This window comes from Cucumis melo, chromosome 9 (assembly GCF_025177605.1).
Source record: "Cucumis melo cultivar AY chromosome 9, USDA_Cmelo_AY_1.0, whole genome shotgun sequence".
Lineage (NCBI taxonomy): Eukaryota > Viridiplantae > Streptophyta > Magnoliopsida > Cucurbitales > Cucurbitaceae > Cucumis > Cucumis melo.
This window is the reverse complement of record NC_066865.1, coordinates 21,702,130-21,717,396: the sequence shown is the minus strand read 5'-3', so window position 1 is coordinate 21,717,396 and position 15,267 is coordinate 21,702,130. Positions and strand designations below refer to the sequence as shown.

The following is a 15,267-nucleotide window of genomic DNA, read 5'->3' as shown; positions in this document are numbered from 1 at the left end:
CATTATTGAATAATTCATTAAATATCTATTTTGTGTATTCCACACAATTCTTTATAGTTGTTTAGATTACTAGTAATAAACGGAGGTAATATAGAAAAATTTTAACGACCTTACTACCACAAATTTCTTCGACATCCTTAGCGTTTTTTTTAAGGAGGCATCCTTGGAGTTGACGAAACCACACATGCAACTTTAAGTAAAGAAATGAAAAAGTTGAAAGGGGGAAGTGATTGGTTTTCGTCGGTAGCAACCGGTCCCGTACTGCTCTTAAGGTCTTGGAGGTACCATTTGTAGCATTGTGCTTTTCCATTGTGAAAGCACTTTCACTAATACAAAGAAATAAAAGAAAAATTCCATCTTTCTCTCACAGCATGTAATTCGCCCCCTTGATTGACACTGACTCATCATTTATTTTATTCCCTTCCTCCATCGTCATGCTGCTTCAATTCCTTTTTAAAAAGTTTAATTATATGCTTTAGTTGTCAATGCATGCTGTTTGCTAAGGTCGTAAGTGCTTACGGTCAAGTTTTAATGCAGTGAGTTTTGTACGAATTGGTTGAGGCACCGAACAAAGTTAGGTTAAAAGTTTATAATGAAAAGATAATTGTAAGGGACCCACTTTTTATTGTGTGCTTTTGCACTTAGTTTCTTGCTTACATGTTGAAGATGCATCAATAGATTTATAAAACCAAGCGGACCAATCAAATTGAAGTTGGTTGGTCGAAAAACGAGGTTTCGGGTAGTTTTAAATCGAGAATTTCTAAAAAATATTTTTAAGTGTTAAACCGACTCCGACCGATCGATGATCGTCCCTAGATTTATCTAGAGAAAATACTAATTAACGACTTAGAGAAGGAGCCTGGTCTAGAAAATTATATTACATGATCTTTACACGTATTTTTTAAAATGTATATCTTTAGACAATTAGGAGGTGTTTAGACACCTGTAATGGAATTGAAATGCAATGTAATGTCAATCCAAATTTTCATGTTGAGAGTTTTGAGTCCAAATTGTAGCAATAAACTAATTCCGTCTCAATGGTTTTCAATCAAATCATATTTTTTCTCATTTTCACGCTTTACGATTCTATCTTTTGTTTTGTCCTCAATTCGACGTGCATTGCAACGCTCCTTTAATTGATTCTTAGTAATTTTGATTCCTCAATGTATTTTTACCTTTTTTTAGACAACTATATCGGTACAATATGTGTATATCTCTTATAATGGAGTACTTAAATATTTGTATCAACTAGATGGTTGAGTTTTGGAAATTAAATGTCTAACCAGTAGTCTAAACTTTCTATTTAAGGTATAGAATAGATGCCTGACCTTAAAAGATCCTATGAATGATCATTAAAATGTGTGCAAATTAAATAGGAAGTCTTCACACATATATATTCACATTATTAGGCAATGCGATAAAAGGAAAAAAAGACCATTTAGCGGAAACTTAGTGGTGGATCCAAAAATTTGAACGTGAGGCACAACTACTACATTACAATCATATTTTATAAAAAAAACATTATTTAGTATATATTGTAATTTGAAACTTCAAAATTAATATCAAAATACAAAAATTGACAATATGATGGGAGTACGTGTCCCTATTAGCCCTTAATAAATCCGTCCCTGAGTGGAGTTGTTAATCCAAAAGAGGTTAGAACCTAAGATTGTAATCAAAATGTAATTACTAGAAAAAATCATGTATATTAGATAGATGAAATATTGAGTTTAATCTATACCATGAACTATGTGACATGAAACACATAAAAATCAATTTTACGTAGTAAAGAAAAAAAGTGGTAAGAAATATTTTATGTGAGAGAAAAATGAGACTTTTGATGTTTTTAAAAAACACAAAAAAAGGAAAATCAACTTGGAGAAGAGAATATTAATACATCAAGTTCCATATTATGTATGTAATTTTAAATGAATTGATCACACTTTTATTTTAAAAAAGAAAGAGAAAAAAAATCAATTTAATATGTTTTTTTAGGCATGGTTACAAATATAACAATTAAGTTCAAACATATATTAACCTTTAAAAAAATTGCAAATATATATAGCAAAAGATGTCAAAATCAAATTATTGATACTGTTTTCATAAAAAAAAAAGTAGTTTATATTCCTCTTAGTTTCTCTCGCTTTCAACATAGCCAACCTACGTGCATGGGCCCCTATACGTGGTTATGAAACTAGTATTTTAAAAGAATTTAAAGAAAATAAAATGACATAGCTTAGAAGTATATCCAACATTTTTCTTAAAAGTTTATCGATAAATTATGTGCAAATATTGGTTATAGTCTATATTTACCATTCATTAAAACGTTGCTATATTACCTTTTTATAGTCTATAGATTAAAAAAACATTAAAAAAAGGGTCTATACCAAATCTGCTTAATATTATAACTATTTTTCGGTTTTGCTATTTATAAAGATAACAATTTTAGTCGTAAATTTTTTCAACATATGCAAACTTCTCATTTATGTCATTTTCATGAGAATCAATTAAAATATTATACCTAAAAATAAAAAAAATAAATAATTGTTAGTATATTATATGTGATAACAACTTTGGAGCCTTTAGCAAAATTTCATAAAAAAAAATAGTTTATATTCATAATTTTAATTGGGTATCTTTCAATCATATACTCCTAACGATGAATAATAATAATGGATATATTTTTAGACTTTGAGAAAGTAATAACTTTGGATTACTCTCTGCATTTTTTTGGCTGCACCAATTCCATTTTAATATTATTGCAAATAATTTTTAAAACATATTATAAAAATATCAATATGTTCTCAAACCATTTATAAAAAGAATATTACAAATTTTGCAATACTTTATTGTATTGTTAATAATCAATTTTGTGCACATAGTGCTTGGACTGCCAATCTTGCAGATAAATTTGTAACATCGCCTAATCCAAATGACTTTGCAGATACATCAATTGAACAACTTTCCATGCCAATGCAAGCTTTCTCCACAAAAAGAGCACTGTTTGTCACATCCCATGAACCTTGCTTAAACGAACCACATTTTCCTTCTGGATTTCCATAGCTTGCAAATTGGATTTCAGAGATGACATGTCCTCCCTGACAAGACAACTCTAAGGTGCTTCCTTCATTAGCATTTCCACATATAGTTCCAATTGTTATTGTTTGAACTGACACTTGTTGTGGATTTCCACCAATTTCTTCGAATAAAATCAATGTGTTTTTGTCGCTCGAAAGAAATGATCTTGGAACATGATACCATCTTTGAGAAGGATTTCCACAATTTTGCACACATTTGCTAGGGTCGTATGCACCTCTATAGTCACATGTTGCATTGCAACTGTCATTGCCGGCAATGAAAGATGGCCAAAATCGGCCTATGCTTTGTCCATTTACCCAAGCTTGGCCTTTTCCCATTCCTTGCATGTCCAAGACCACTGGGTCAATTCCACCAGGTGTCTTAAAGCTAGTCTTGTACCATGTCATTCGCCTTCCAATAGATTTTTTATTTAATGCAATCCAATTTGTTCTCTCTGAGAACATTGGGTTGTAAATTTGCTTCATTTCTCCATTTAATCCAACCTTATAAGACCACAAGTTTGATGACAAATCGGTTGTCACATTTCCATCTCCAATTAGATAGATGGGACCTCCATCGATTCCCGTAGGTACCATATCATAAAATGCATCGTAATTCTTCAACCCAACCGTGGCACTCAAAAGAGTTATTGTGTTGGTTCCCGATTTTAGTAGAATGGGTTTCTCAAACACAAAACTCTGGCCATTACTCTTCCATTGCGACCCAATGTATCTTTTATTAACGAAAGCATGAAGCACATGACCCTTTGTATTCACTTGCAGAGTCACATTTTGAAGTGAAGATGTTCTGCTAGTGTCAACCTTCGTCATGTACCAGAAGTAGTCGCTAAAATCAACTGTGACCCTCTTTTGTTCCAAGAGAAGGTTTGCCGCAAATTTACCATTTCCTTGTAGTGTGTCTTTCATAGGTTCTGGAGCCCAAGTCCACGAGAGTTGTGCATTTTCCTTCTCATTTTGCTCCTTCACAAACATAGATGTCTGAGAATTTACTTTTGCAGTGTTGTAAACCTCCTTGTTGCAACCATCAAGAATGCTCACAGACCAAGCTGGTACAAAATATTTTCCATCTCCTTGTAGATCTATGGTGGCATCATTTTTTCTATCTGTGTTGCTTAAAAAGCAAAACCTCTCCCCTGTTGTTGGGTTAAAGAATTTCGTTAAAGTTACAGAGCTTCCAAAGTTTTGGTCTGAGCGTGTGCCATTAGTGAGAATCTTCTCTCCTAACTTGATTGATGCATGAAGTTGTTTGAGATGCCCCCATTTAGGTTGATTCAAGTTCCCATATTCATCAAGTGGGGCGTTGTAATCGTAAGATGTAGTGATGAATGGACCTCCCGATGTTCTCCCAAAGTTGGTGCCTCCATGATACATGTAATAATTATTGAAGACGCCACCAGATTGAAAAAATCTTGCCACAGAAAATGCTACATCTTCTGCAGTTCTGTAAGGGTCTTTGTCGCCCCATTTCTTGAACCATCCCACCCAATTTTCAGTGAACATTTTTGGGCTCTTAGGATTGTTTGGAGTAAAGTTATCGCAGTAGAATCCATTGCATGTATTAATGATAGGTTGTGGGGCATCGCTTTGTTGGCACATGATCCATGGAACGCCAATATTGAGAGATTCGGCCATTTGAGCACACCAATTGATGTATGCTTTTCCTGCATCTCCATAAGCTGGTGTCATCACATTTCCATACTCATTCTCAATTTGAGCTAATATTATTGGCCCTCCTTGTGAAGCAAAGAGATTGGCTTGTTTACACATATTCACTATCTTTGTCGTGAAAGTTTGCATTTCATTCTTGTAGACTTGATTGTTAGTTCGTAGTTGGATTCCTGGCATATTGTGCAACCACACTGGAAAGCCTCCGTAGTTCCACTCGGCACACACGTAAGGACCAATCCTCATGACAACATAAAGTCCAGCATCTTGGACAAGCTGAAAGAATTTAATGAAATCTAAACGTCCAGAAAAATCATATTTTCTTCGTTGTGGCTCGTGACGATCCCAAAAAATGTATGTCTCAATTGCATCAAGTCCACCATCTTTAGCTTTCTGAATAAGATCAGGCCACATTGCTTCAGTGCTGCGTGGATAATGAATTGAACCCGAGAAGATAATACGTCGTTCTCCATTTATGATTATCGCATTTGAATCATACGAAACATTATCTGCTACGCAGAAAGTCAAGCAAGCTAGAGTAATTGCAACAAGCCATTGAAGCTTAAACATCTTTAATCTCACAACTTGTGTCTTTGGTTTATTTTTTCCCTCAATCGATGTGTTTATTTATATAGAATACATAATAATAAGGTGAGAGTTCTTTTCTATCCATATTTGTGTTTAAGTTGTTGATCAATTCTAAAAATAGAAAAACAACCACAAAAGTTTTTTGATATGAGTTGCATCCTCTAAAATTGGTGAATTTTAGTTGACCTTATCTTTAAATAAGCTTCTACCAAATTACAACTATTATACAACAAAATTGTGTTCCCCCACCCCACAACCAATACTTAGAATTCTCTTTTCCATTTTTCACACTAACATATGCACTTCTCAATATGGACACCGTCAAAATTTGTATTCCAAAAATTTTGGTTTTCAATGTATACACATTAAAAAAAAATTCACAAAAGTAAATATCACCTTTGTGTTGGTCATGTAATTCATTTTATTATTTTAAATTACCATTAGTAGTTCATTAAAAGAAAATTAAATCCGTAAGCTTTGATCAACAAGTAACCAATGAAATTATGCCACGTCTTAATAGACAGTTGAAACTTTTGAATTCCAAATTCCCTCTCATAACCGTTGTAACTGTTCATGAAACACTTAAACTGCCACTGTCGGCTCTTATCCATCACTTTATCTCATCAAAACTCTTTGCCTATAATTTTCTCTTTCGTTTTCCTTTCCCCAATACTCATCACTTCAATTTCTCCTTCCATTTCCTTCTTCAATGTTCTTCTGCAAAATGGCCCCTACTTCCCTCGCTTTCCGCTGCCGACAGTCCATCACCCCAACTGCAATCCGATCCTACGTCGCCGAGTTCATCTCCACCTTCTTCTACGTCTTCTCTGTCGTTGGAGCATCCATGGCCTCCCGTAAGTATCACTCTCCGTTTATATTAATTCCTCTCAGTTTCTCTCGCTTTCAACATAGCGAGCCTGCATGCATGGGACTGTACGTATTACGTGGTATTGAAAATAGGAATTTAAAAGAATTAAAGAAATTAAGATTTTAATTATCATTTCTCTCGTTAGAAATTTGAAAAGGTAATATGGGTATGTATTGAATATTAGTTTTGTATGCAATAGAGAAGTATATGCCAGGCATTACTACGACAGACCTATCGAGTCTTCTGGTGGCCGCTATTGCCAATGCCTTTGCTTTGGCTTCAGCCGTATACATCGCCGCCAACATTTCCGGTGGACACGTCAACCCGGCAGTGACGTTCGGAATGGCCATTGGTGGCCATGTCAGCGTTCCCACTGCTCTCTTTTACTGGTTTGCTCAAATGCTTGCCTCTGTCATGGCCTGCATTATTCTTAGAGCCACCATTGTTGGACAGGTAAGTTAAATAACTCTGATCTCATTTTTTGAAATTTTGTTAATAAAATTTTACGTGTTATTTTTTGAGTTTCAGTGGTAATTTATCATATTTATACGATACTTTTTTCTAGCGCGTTCCAAGCTATGCCATTGCCGATGAGATGACGGGGTTCGGAGCGTCGGTGGTGGAAGGTGTATTGACATTTGCACTAGTATACACCGTTTTTGCCGCCAGTGATCGGAGACGAGGTCCATGCAATGCGATTGGCGCGGTGATGATTGGGCTGATTGCTGGAGCCAATGTGCTGGCTGCGGGGCCATTTTCGGGTGGATCGGTGAACCCGGCGTGTGCATTTGGATCGGCGATTGTGGCGGGGAGTTTCAAGAACCAGGCAGTGTATTGGGTTGGGCCATTGATTGGGGCGGCTTTGGCTGGAATTGTTCATGATAATGTGGTTTTTCCGGCTGAAAATGTAGATTCGTTCAGAGGGGTTCCTGAGGCTGTTATCGCTTGATTTTTTAAGCGTTGGTTTTGTGCAAAAATTGAATGTTTTTGCATTGGTTGTTGTAGTTTATTATACGTATAATTTGTGTATCTAACATGAATTTTTATCTTTATTTATTTGTTGTATTTGTTGTTTTGTTTTAATTAATTAAGTGTGGGAAAACAATTGTAATTTAAAGCTTTCACTTATTTTTTTTTAGTCTTTTTGGACCCTTTTGTTACAAATTTCCAATTTGGCCGATGGCAAAATTTTGTGATTTATTGTATCTTTCATATGGTTAAATTTAACTGCCACACCTTAGTTTACATTAAAAATTGAGTGACAATGGGCTGAAAAGAACTCACACTAATAATAAAAGAGTTCAACATTTATGATATCTATGAATCTCAACTATCTTGATCCTAAGTGAGTCTTACTCTCTAAACTTAAAAGATTTTTTTTTATTGATGTATGCACAATAAACGTTCAAGCCTCCCTAAACTTGAAACTCATTTTTTTTTTGTGTAATATATATTTTATTCTTCTCATACGATCAAGGTTTCAAATACGTATATATATGCTATTAACGTAAGGTAAGATCCCCTCATTAATTTTGAACTTTTAATTACAATAAAAAATCTTCTTTACTAAGACAATACACAAGAACGTAAATTTTTAATTGTAACTTTAGTTTATATGAACAAAACCTTACAGAAAAGGAAAACCGATCTTATTTTTAGAAAGAATTAATGCATAAAAAAAAAAGGTTACACAAACGTAGCACAAACCATATATTTGGAATCCATCGTACTAGGAAATTAATTCTTCGGTAGATAGTCTACCATAGTTTGAACTCAGAACCTCTTAGTTAGTTATTGAGATTATTTATTCTTTAACACCAGGTCAAACCTATGATAGTTCTAATTATCCACAACTTTGACAATCGAGAGATTAAAAGAACCCTAGACCTCTTCATAACTTTCGATATGTAATCGTAAACTTAACCAAATTTATTAAACTAACTTTAAAAGTTAAAAAAATAACAAAATTGTATATAAAGACATTTTAAAATGTAACAAAATCGAACTAAAATAATTACAAAATAGAACAAAAAAAAAAGTTTTAAATTCTATCGACATCTATCGTGCGCTTCGTACATATATAATTTATCCAAGATCAAAGAGGAAATTAAAAAGAAAAATCGTGGTTGGGTTTTCATTTCTTTAGCGCACTCTGTCCTACGTGTCCGAAAGCCAAAATCCCACACACTCTATCTCCGGCGAAGCCAAATTTCACAGCTTACTTCAACGTTCACCAATGGCAGTCGCTCCCTTCTCCACCACTTTCTTCCCTCCACTTCCTTCTATCTTCACCACTTCATTCTCCACTTCTAAATCCCTCAAAGCTCCCTCAACTTCCTCCCTCATACTCTCCCAATTCTCATTCGAAACCTCCCACAGAAAACCTCCCACTGCCGACTCACCTGAATCCGACGGAACTGGTGCCGCCGCCCCCACCCGAGGCGACCGCTTCCTCGAACGCCATCATTCCGTCGAAGCTGCCAAGTTTGTGCTCAAAGAAAATAAGAAGGATCGGAAAAGAAAGAAGGATAAGGCCTTGAAGGTTTCTTTGGCGGTTGCTTCTTGTTATGGCTGTGGTGCTCCGTTGCAGACTTTGGAATTGGATGCTCCGGGCTATGTGGAACCGGAAACCTATGAATTAGTACGTACTTGAAATTATTCGTGTATTCTTAGTATTCATGAGCGGGGAAAACCGATGTGTTATGTTATTTCAGTTTTAAGACCTCGTAGTTAGTGAGGGTTTAGATTTCATTCTGTGGATTTCTAGAGGTTACTATATGATTATTGGAGAAGATTTAATTTGGAATTGTGCCAATTTTCTCTTTGTTCTAATAGAATTTTGGTACTGGTATGAATTTGAGGGGATGATCTTGTATGTTATGACTTGTTTAGACTGCATTTTTTTAAATTGAAAATACTGTTCATTCATGGTCTTGTAGTGATGGCATGCTCTTGCATTACATTTGTTTGATATCTGTTTATGAGCAGAAAAAGAAGCATCACCAGCTTAGAAGAGTTATCTGTGGGAGGTGCCGACTCTTGTCTCATGGTCACATGATAACTGCTGTGGGTGGAAATGGAGGTTATTCCGGGGGAAAGCAATTCATCTCAGCTGAGGAGCTTCGTGATAAGCTCTCTCACTTGCGTTATGAGAAGGCTTTGATTGTGAAATTGGTAAGCTTAGGCTATCTGTCTTTTTTGCTTTACCCTGAAGTGAAGTTGAGATATTCACAGATTTGTGGTTCCTCCCTCTTTTTTTGGCAATGAGTTATAGGTTGATATAGTTGACTTCAATGGCAGTTTTTTGGCTCGTGTGCGAGATCTTGCTGGTGCAAATCCGATAATACTGGTGGTCACTAAGGTGATCTTTTGAACTTTTTTGTGGGTTTCATGATATTGGTGAATATTGAATAACTTCCCTCATGTTATTTGAAATAATAATGATTTATATAGGTTGATCTCCTTCCCAAGGGGACTGATCTGAACTGTATTGGTGATTGGGTCGTGGAGGCCACAACAAAAAAGAAGCTTAGGTAAGTTGGATTCCTTTTGGCCTTGTGGAATATCTTTCCATCTACATCATATTGTTCAGTTAGAGCAAGAACATGATCTTTGTGATTTAAAGTTCCTGGTTGAACTTCTAAATTGAGAAGCATTGCTCAAACTTTGTAGTGTTCTGAGCGTGCACCTGACGAGCTCGAAGTCATTGGTTGGAGTAGCTGGAGTTGTAGCAGATATTCAAAAGGAGAAAAAGGTTTTTTCACTTTAACTTTGATAAATTTCATAAGTCAATTAGCCAACTGTTTCAATATAGTCTACCTATTGACCTCATGCAAAATTTATAAAGATCATGGAAGTCTTAGCCTTTAGGAAGTCTAATGGTTCATTATATCGGCACTAATAACCTTGATGATCCAGTCACAAGTTTTATATCCACAGTCATTAAGTTTTAAAGCAAATCTCTTAATTCCCATGAACTTTTTCGCTTCTTTACCAATTGTATATTGGAGTTATATCCTCAACTTTCGCTCATCTCCATTTTGTATAAAATGCTGTTTCTGTTTTTTTCTTTTTCTTTTTCTTTTTAATAACTAATTTTGATCAGAAGAGCTGTCTCTGTTTTAATACCGTACTGAATCTTAGATTTAATTTTTCTGGTGCAGGGGCGGGATGTGTACATTCTGGTTAGTATACTATTACATTTAAACAAAGAAGTTGTTATGATACACGTGCCATTTATCTTCAATTTATTTTTCATTGATAGTGATAATATCCACTCATAAATTGATTCATAATTAATATATAAACAAAAATAACTGAATTTATTCATATAAATTTCTTCAACATAGGGTTTCAGGGGATGGTTGAGTCCCCCGTTTTTTTTTTTGCGCTCTCAAGTCCCTGAACTTAAGAAGTTCTGTTATTGTAGTATACCAATTTGTTAACATCCATCCAGGCATTTTTTATTAACACAATGACACTGGTTGAATCATATGCTACTTTTTTTAAAAAGGAAACGAGCCTCTTCATTAATATAATGAAATGAGACTAATGTTCAAAGTACAAGATTGAATCATATGCTACTAATTACATGTAAAACCAAAACAATACCCCATTATGTATAAGAGTCGGGGCAGGTCCCACTATTCTCAAGTCCTGCAAGTTTCCTTTTTCTTGATTCTTCTTACCTCTCCTAATTTCTTTGCTATAGGTTTCTTCTCTTTCCTATTTTTCTTCTTTATTAAATCTTATCACCAATTTTGGCTTCCTGGATGACCTCTTCTCTTATGATTTGAACTTTTGAAGATAACATGGGAAATAGCTTTTCTATATTTTCTTCCCCATTTCTTAAAGTTTTTTTTTGAGTTTACATGTTATCATATGTTTTTTATATAATATGATAATATGATTAGTGAGACTTGATTTTCATTTGATATGCGTGTAGGGGTCAGCTAATGTTGGAAAGTCTGCCTTCATCAACGCTTTGCTGAGTGAGTACATTTTCCTTTTTTCATCTATATAGTATTCACATTATCATCGAAAGATACTGAGCATATGTCAAGCTTTGGATTGGCTGATATTTTGTCTAATATCTCAATTATTATTTGGCTAATTTTTAATTTTGTGACTAATGCATATACCATTTTTCAGTTTAATTCCTTTTTCCTTTTAGAAGTTTCAATTTTACCCTTCATGTATTAAGTTATTTCAATTAAACATTAAAATAATGATGCTTTTGATATTTAAGAAATGATATTTTTCTAACGAGGTGACCTGTTCTTAATCTAGTAACAATTTTGTGTTTTTCCAAAAAAAAAAAAAGAATAATAATAATAATAAAAAAAAACTAACAATTTTGTGGGCTGCCAGCTAAAGACTTCCTATACAATCAAGACAACAAACCCCCCAAAACTAGGTCAACTGAAAAGAAAAATCACATAAAGACAAGAATAGTTATCTAACAAATAGTATCCCTTTGTATCTTAGAGCATTAATTTCTATTTATTTCCTTAATGAAAAGTTTCGTAGCCTTTTCTAAAAAAAGTTATCTAACAAATAAACAGCTGTGGAAAAATCTAATCACAGTTCCTCTTACTTCCCATTCATGATGATATTAGTCAAACATTGGGGACATCGTTGACAAGGTGGGGGATCACGGCATGAAATAGTCAAATGATCATGTGCGAAAATATTTGTGACCCCTAAATTTTCAATAAAAAGTAAAGTATGAAGTATGCAGGTTTCCACTTTTTTGCCCAGTCTTTTTGGGTAGATTGATCGCTTCAGGTTTCTAATCAATTAGATACTATAGATGGCTACAATCAACTTTCTAAACTAACTGTGTGCTGATGGCAGAGAAGATGGCTGAAAGGGATCCAGTTGCTGCAGCAGCTCAAAAATACAGACCCATACAATCTGCTGTTCCTGGAACTACTTTAGGTCCAATACAAATTGATGCTTTCTTAGGAGGAGGGGTATGTGTTAGTGTTACTGAATATTGTATGTGAAGTTGCCTTATGAACCCATATATGTTTATGTTATCCAACATATTTTTTGTTTTGTCTGCCTAACCAGTGATTCCAATATCCATGAAAAGGGACACTTATTCATTTTAAGGAAGTGATTAGCATATTTTCATAATGCAGAAATTATATGACACACCTGGAGTCCATCTCCACCACAGGCTGGCTGCAGTTGTTCATTCAGAAGATCTTCCTGCCCTAGCTCCTCAAAGTCGGCTCAGGGGTCAACATTTTCAAGTATGCAGACTTCAGTTCCATAATGGTTACACTGCTTGGCTCTTGCTTTCAATCTTGACCTTGTTCTATGTCAGGTTCATCAACTGGCAACGGACAATGAGATGGCATACAAGGACTTATCCAGTGGGTTGAATGGGTTTTCTATATTTTGGGGAGGTCTCGTGAGAGTAGATTTATTAAAGGTCTTCATTTCAGTTATTAGAACTTCCTTTTTGTCAGAAATGGTATGTTTTTGGATTTAGCATTGTCATTTTTGTTAACAGGTTCAACCAGAAACATGTTTGAGATTTTATGGTCCAAAAGGATTGCAGATCCACGTGGTTCCTACTGAAAAAGCAGATGAATTTTATGAGGTAATTGAAATGCTGTTTGTAATTAGAAAAAAAATATAGATCTGTTTTTCTGAACTTTCTTAATGTGTTGGGTGGTAATCATCTGAAGATTACATGTCAAAAGAATACTATAAGGTTAAGTTATCAGTTTGGTTTCAAATCTTTAAGTTTGTGTTTAATAGGTCCCACGATATTGAAGTTTTTGATAGATTAGCTGAGCTTTTAATTTCTATCTAATAAGTCTCTAAATTTTGAAGTGCAGTAGGCTCCCAAGGCTTCAATTTTGTGTCTAAGAGGGTCTTGGAACTTCTTTGACATTTTTTAAAGCATGAACCATAATATTAGATACAACATTGAAAGCTTTAGGTTCTTTTAAACACAAAATTCAAAGTTTATGTTTAATAAATGCATCAATTTTAAAAAAATGTTTATTATGTCATTAACCTAATGTTTAGAGATGTATTGGACACTAGTTTAAAAGTTTAGAGATGTATTAGACAAAACTAATAATGTAATGTAACCATACTTTCTAGTTTCTATTTACGTGTGCTAATTAATAGGAACACTACTATTTCTCATTTCATCCCGTCCAATCCAAACAGAGATTATTTTTACCTCCTCCACCAACTATTTTGTACTTCAAAGCACAATGGATGGTGTTTGGACCACAAAAAATGCATGTGACCATTATAGTGACTTAATGTAATAACTTCACCATGTTTATATACAGAAGATGTAATCTTAGCCAATAAATCATAGCTGTGGTTATTGAAGATCGAATGCTATATTGCTATGTATTCAGGGGACTATTTCCCACTTTTTATTTTAACCCATCGGTAATTGGAGAACAATTTGACAGAAAGAACTTGGGATTTCACTAACACCTCCATCCGGAAAACAAACAAGGAATGATTGGAGAGGACTTGAAACAGTGCGTCAGTTGAAGATAAATTTTGAGGACGAGCAAAGGTGTGATAAAACTCTTGCTGACTGACAGTTTTATGTTTTGTAAAGTAACCTCATTTCTCTCCAATGTTATTCTGGATCTGTTTTGGTTGAGATAATCTGGCTGGCCAGTGAGTGCCTCTCAGGAAATAAGAACTTATTTCTCCTTGCATTTTTCTACAGACCTGCTTCTGATGTGGCTATATCAGGCTTGGGATGGATCACTGTTGAGCACAAGAAGTCGGTCCCAAATAATCATTCTGATTTAGAATCATCGGTTGACGAACTCGAGTTGGCCGTCCATGTCCCTAAACCAGTGGAGATTTTCGTTAGGTCTCCCATGCCTGTTGGTAAAGCTGGATCAGAATGGTATCAGTACCGCGATTTAACAGAAGAGGAAGAGGAAGTAAGACCAAGATGGTACTTTTAGGTACTCTAAGACCAAGATGGTACTTTTAGGTACTCTTCTCTACCTCTCTTCATCTTTATACTTCATGATTAATCGTATAACTGGGCAGCCGTTTCTGCTGCCCAGTGAATGAACTGTAGTTCCAAAGAAAAAGGATGATAAATCGGTTAATTTAGATGCTTATGAATGTATTTGAACTTTGAGGAATCTGAATTCTCTCAAAGTTCGAGTCATGGAGAGGCAGATGCCAAAAGAAAACAAGTCTGTAGTAACGAAATTCTTAGTGTAGCAAAGCTTTTTAGAACTGCAACAATTTTTAGCAACATGTAGACAAATTGTTGCTATTGTATGTAACATGACGGGGTTCTTCTCAAGGCAATTATAAACAATTCTAAGTTTATGTAAAACTGCTGGAGCTCTTTTTTTTCCCAATATATTTTTTGCAAGTGTTGCAAATATATTATAATGAAATGAACTTCTAAATAAATCAAGTTTGTTAATATGAACTTGTAGATAAAATAAAAGCTTCTTCTTCTTCTTTTTTTTTTAATCTTTAATATTCACTCTCATTCATTTCAACTTTTTTCTTTCTCCCGCCCATACTTCCCGACTAGCACCTCTCAAATCCACAATTTCTTTTGGTAAACCTTATTATTGCTCTATTGAAACCTAAGCCCCGAAATACTACATCATCTTGGGCAAGGAGGAGTTTGGTAGCCGCTGTCGAAGAAGAAACCATCCAGTAGAGGTGAGCATGATAGACCGAAAAACTGAGCTGACCGACAAAACTGAAATCGGTTTTGAAAAGTTTCATATTGAAATTTCCAAAAAATATTTCCAAGTGTTTGACAAAAATAGACTGACCGACTTTTACTCATCGATGTTGAGGCTGGTTTGAACATTTATTAAATCGATTATGATTGGTTCGGTGGTGGTTTTGTAAAACAAAAAAAAAAAAATCGACTCCGACCGATTGATGATTATCCCTACCGTCTAGGACAAAAGATGGAGGAAGATTTCAACGTTATTCTTTTTTGTTAATTTTTTGCTTGGTTCTTGAAAAAGATAGATTTAAGGCATCACAAGCTGTTTGTTTGAAAAG

General features: G+C 34.7%; 3 protein-coding genes across 3 annotated transcripts; 2 read left to right on the top strand and 1 right to left on the bottom strand.

Moving 5' to 3' along the window:
- Positions 1 to 2,864: 2,864 nt before the first annotated feature.
- Positions 2,865 to 5,333, bottom strand: LOC127150888 (beta-galactosidase 7-like). The gene has a single exon (XM_051089584.1). The coding sequence runs from the start codon at positions 5,331 to 5,333 to the stop codon at positions 2,865 to 2,867; it is 2,469 nt and encodes an 822-aa protein (XP_050945541.1).
- A 653-nt stretch (positions 5,334 to 5,986) lies between these two features.
- LOC103504693 (probable aquaporin TIP5-1) lies at positions 5,987 to 7,404 on the top strand. Its single transcript, XM_008469087.3, has 3 exons — positions 5,987 to 6,205; positions 6,419 to 6,672; positions 6,785 to 7,404. Exons 1-3 carry the CDS (start codon positions 6,061 to 6,063, stop codon positions 7,166 to 7,168), a joined length of 783 nt encoding a protein of 260 aa, XP_008467309.1. The 5' UTR covers positions 5,987 to 6,060; the 3' UTR covers positions 7,169 to 7,404.
- Positions 7,405 to 8,327: 923 nt separating this feature from the next.
- Positions 8,328 to 14,572, top strand: LOC103504692 (NO-associated protein 1, chloroplastic/mitochondrial). The gene is made up of 13 exons (XM_008469086.3): positions 8,328 to 8,860; positions 9,208 to 9,393; positions 9,494 to 9,580; positions 9,673 to 9,752; positions 9,892 to 9,973; positions 10,383 to 10,403; positions 11,165 to 11,210; positions 12,076 to 12,194; positions 12,366 to 12,479; positions 12,554 to 12,661; positions 12,743 to 12,832; positions 13,671 to 13,780; positions 13,940 to 14,572. Exons 1-13 carry the CDS (start codon positions 8,456 to 8,458, stop codon positions 14,184 to 14,186), a joined length of 1,695 nt encoding a protein of 564 aa, XP_008467308.1. The 5' UTR covers positions 8,328 to 8,455; the 3' UTR covers positions 14,187 to 14,572.
- Positions 14,573 to 15,267: the final 695 nt, after the last annotated feature.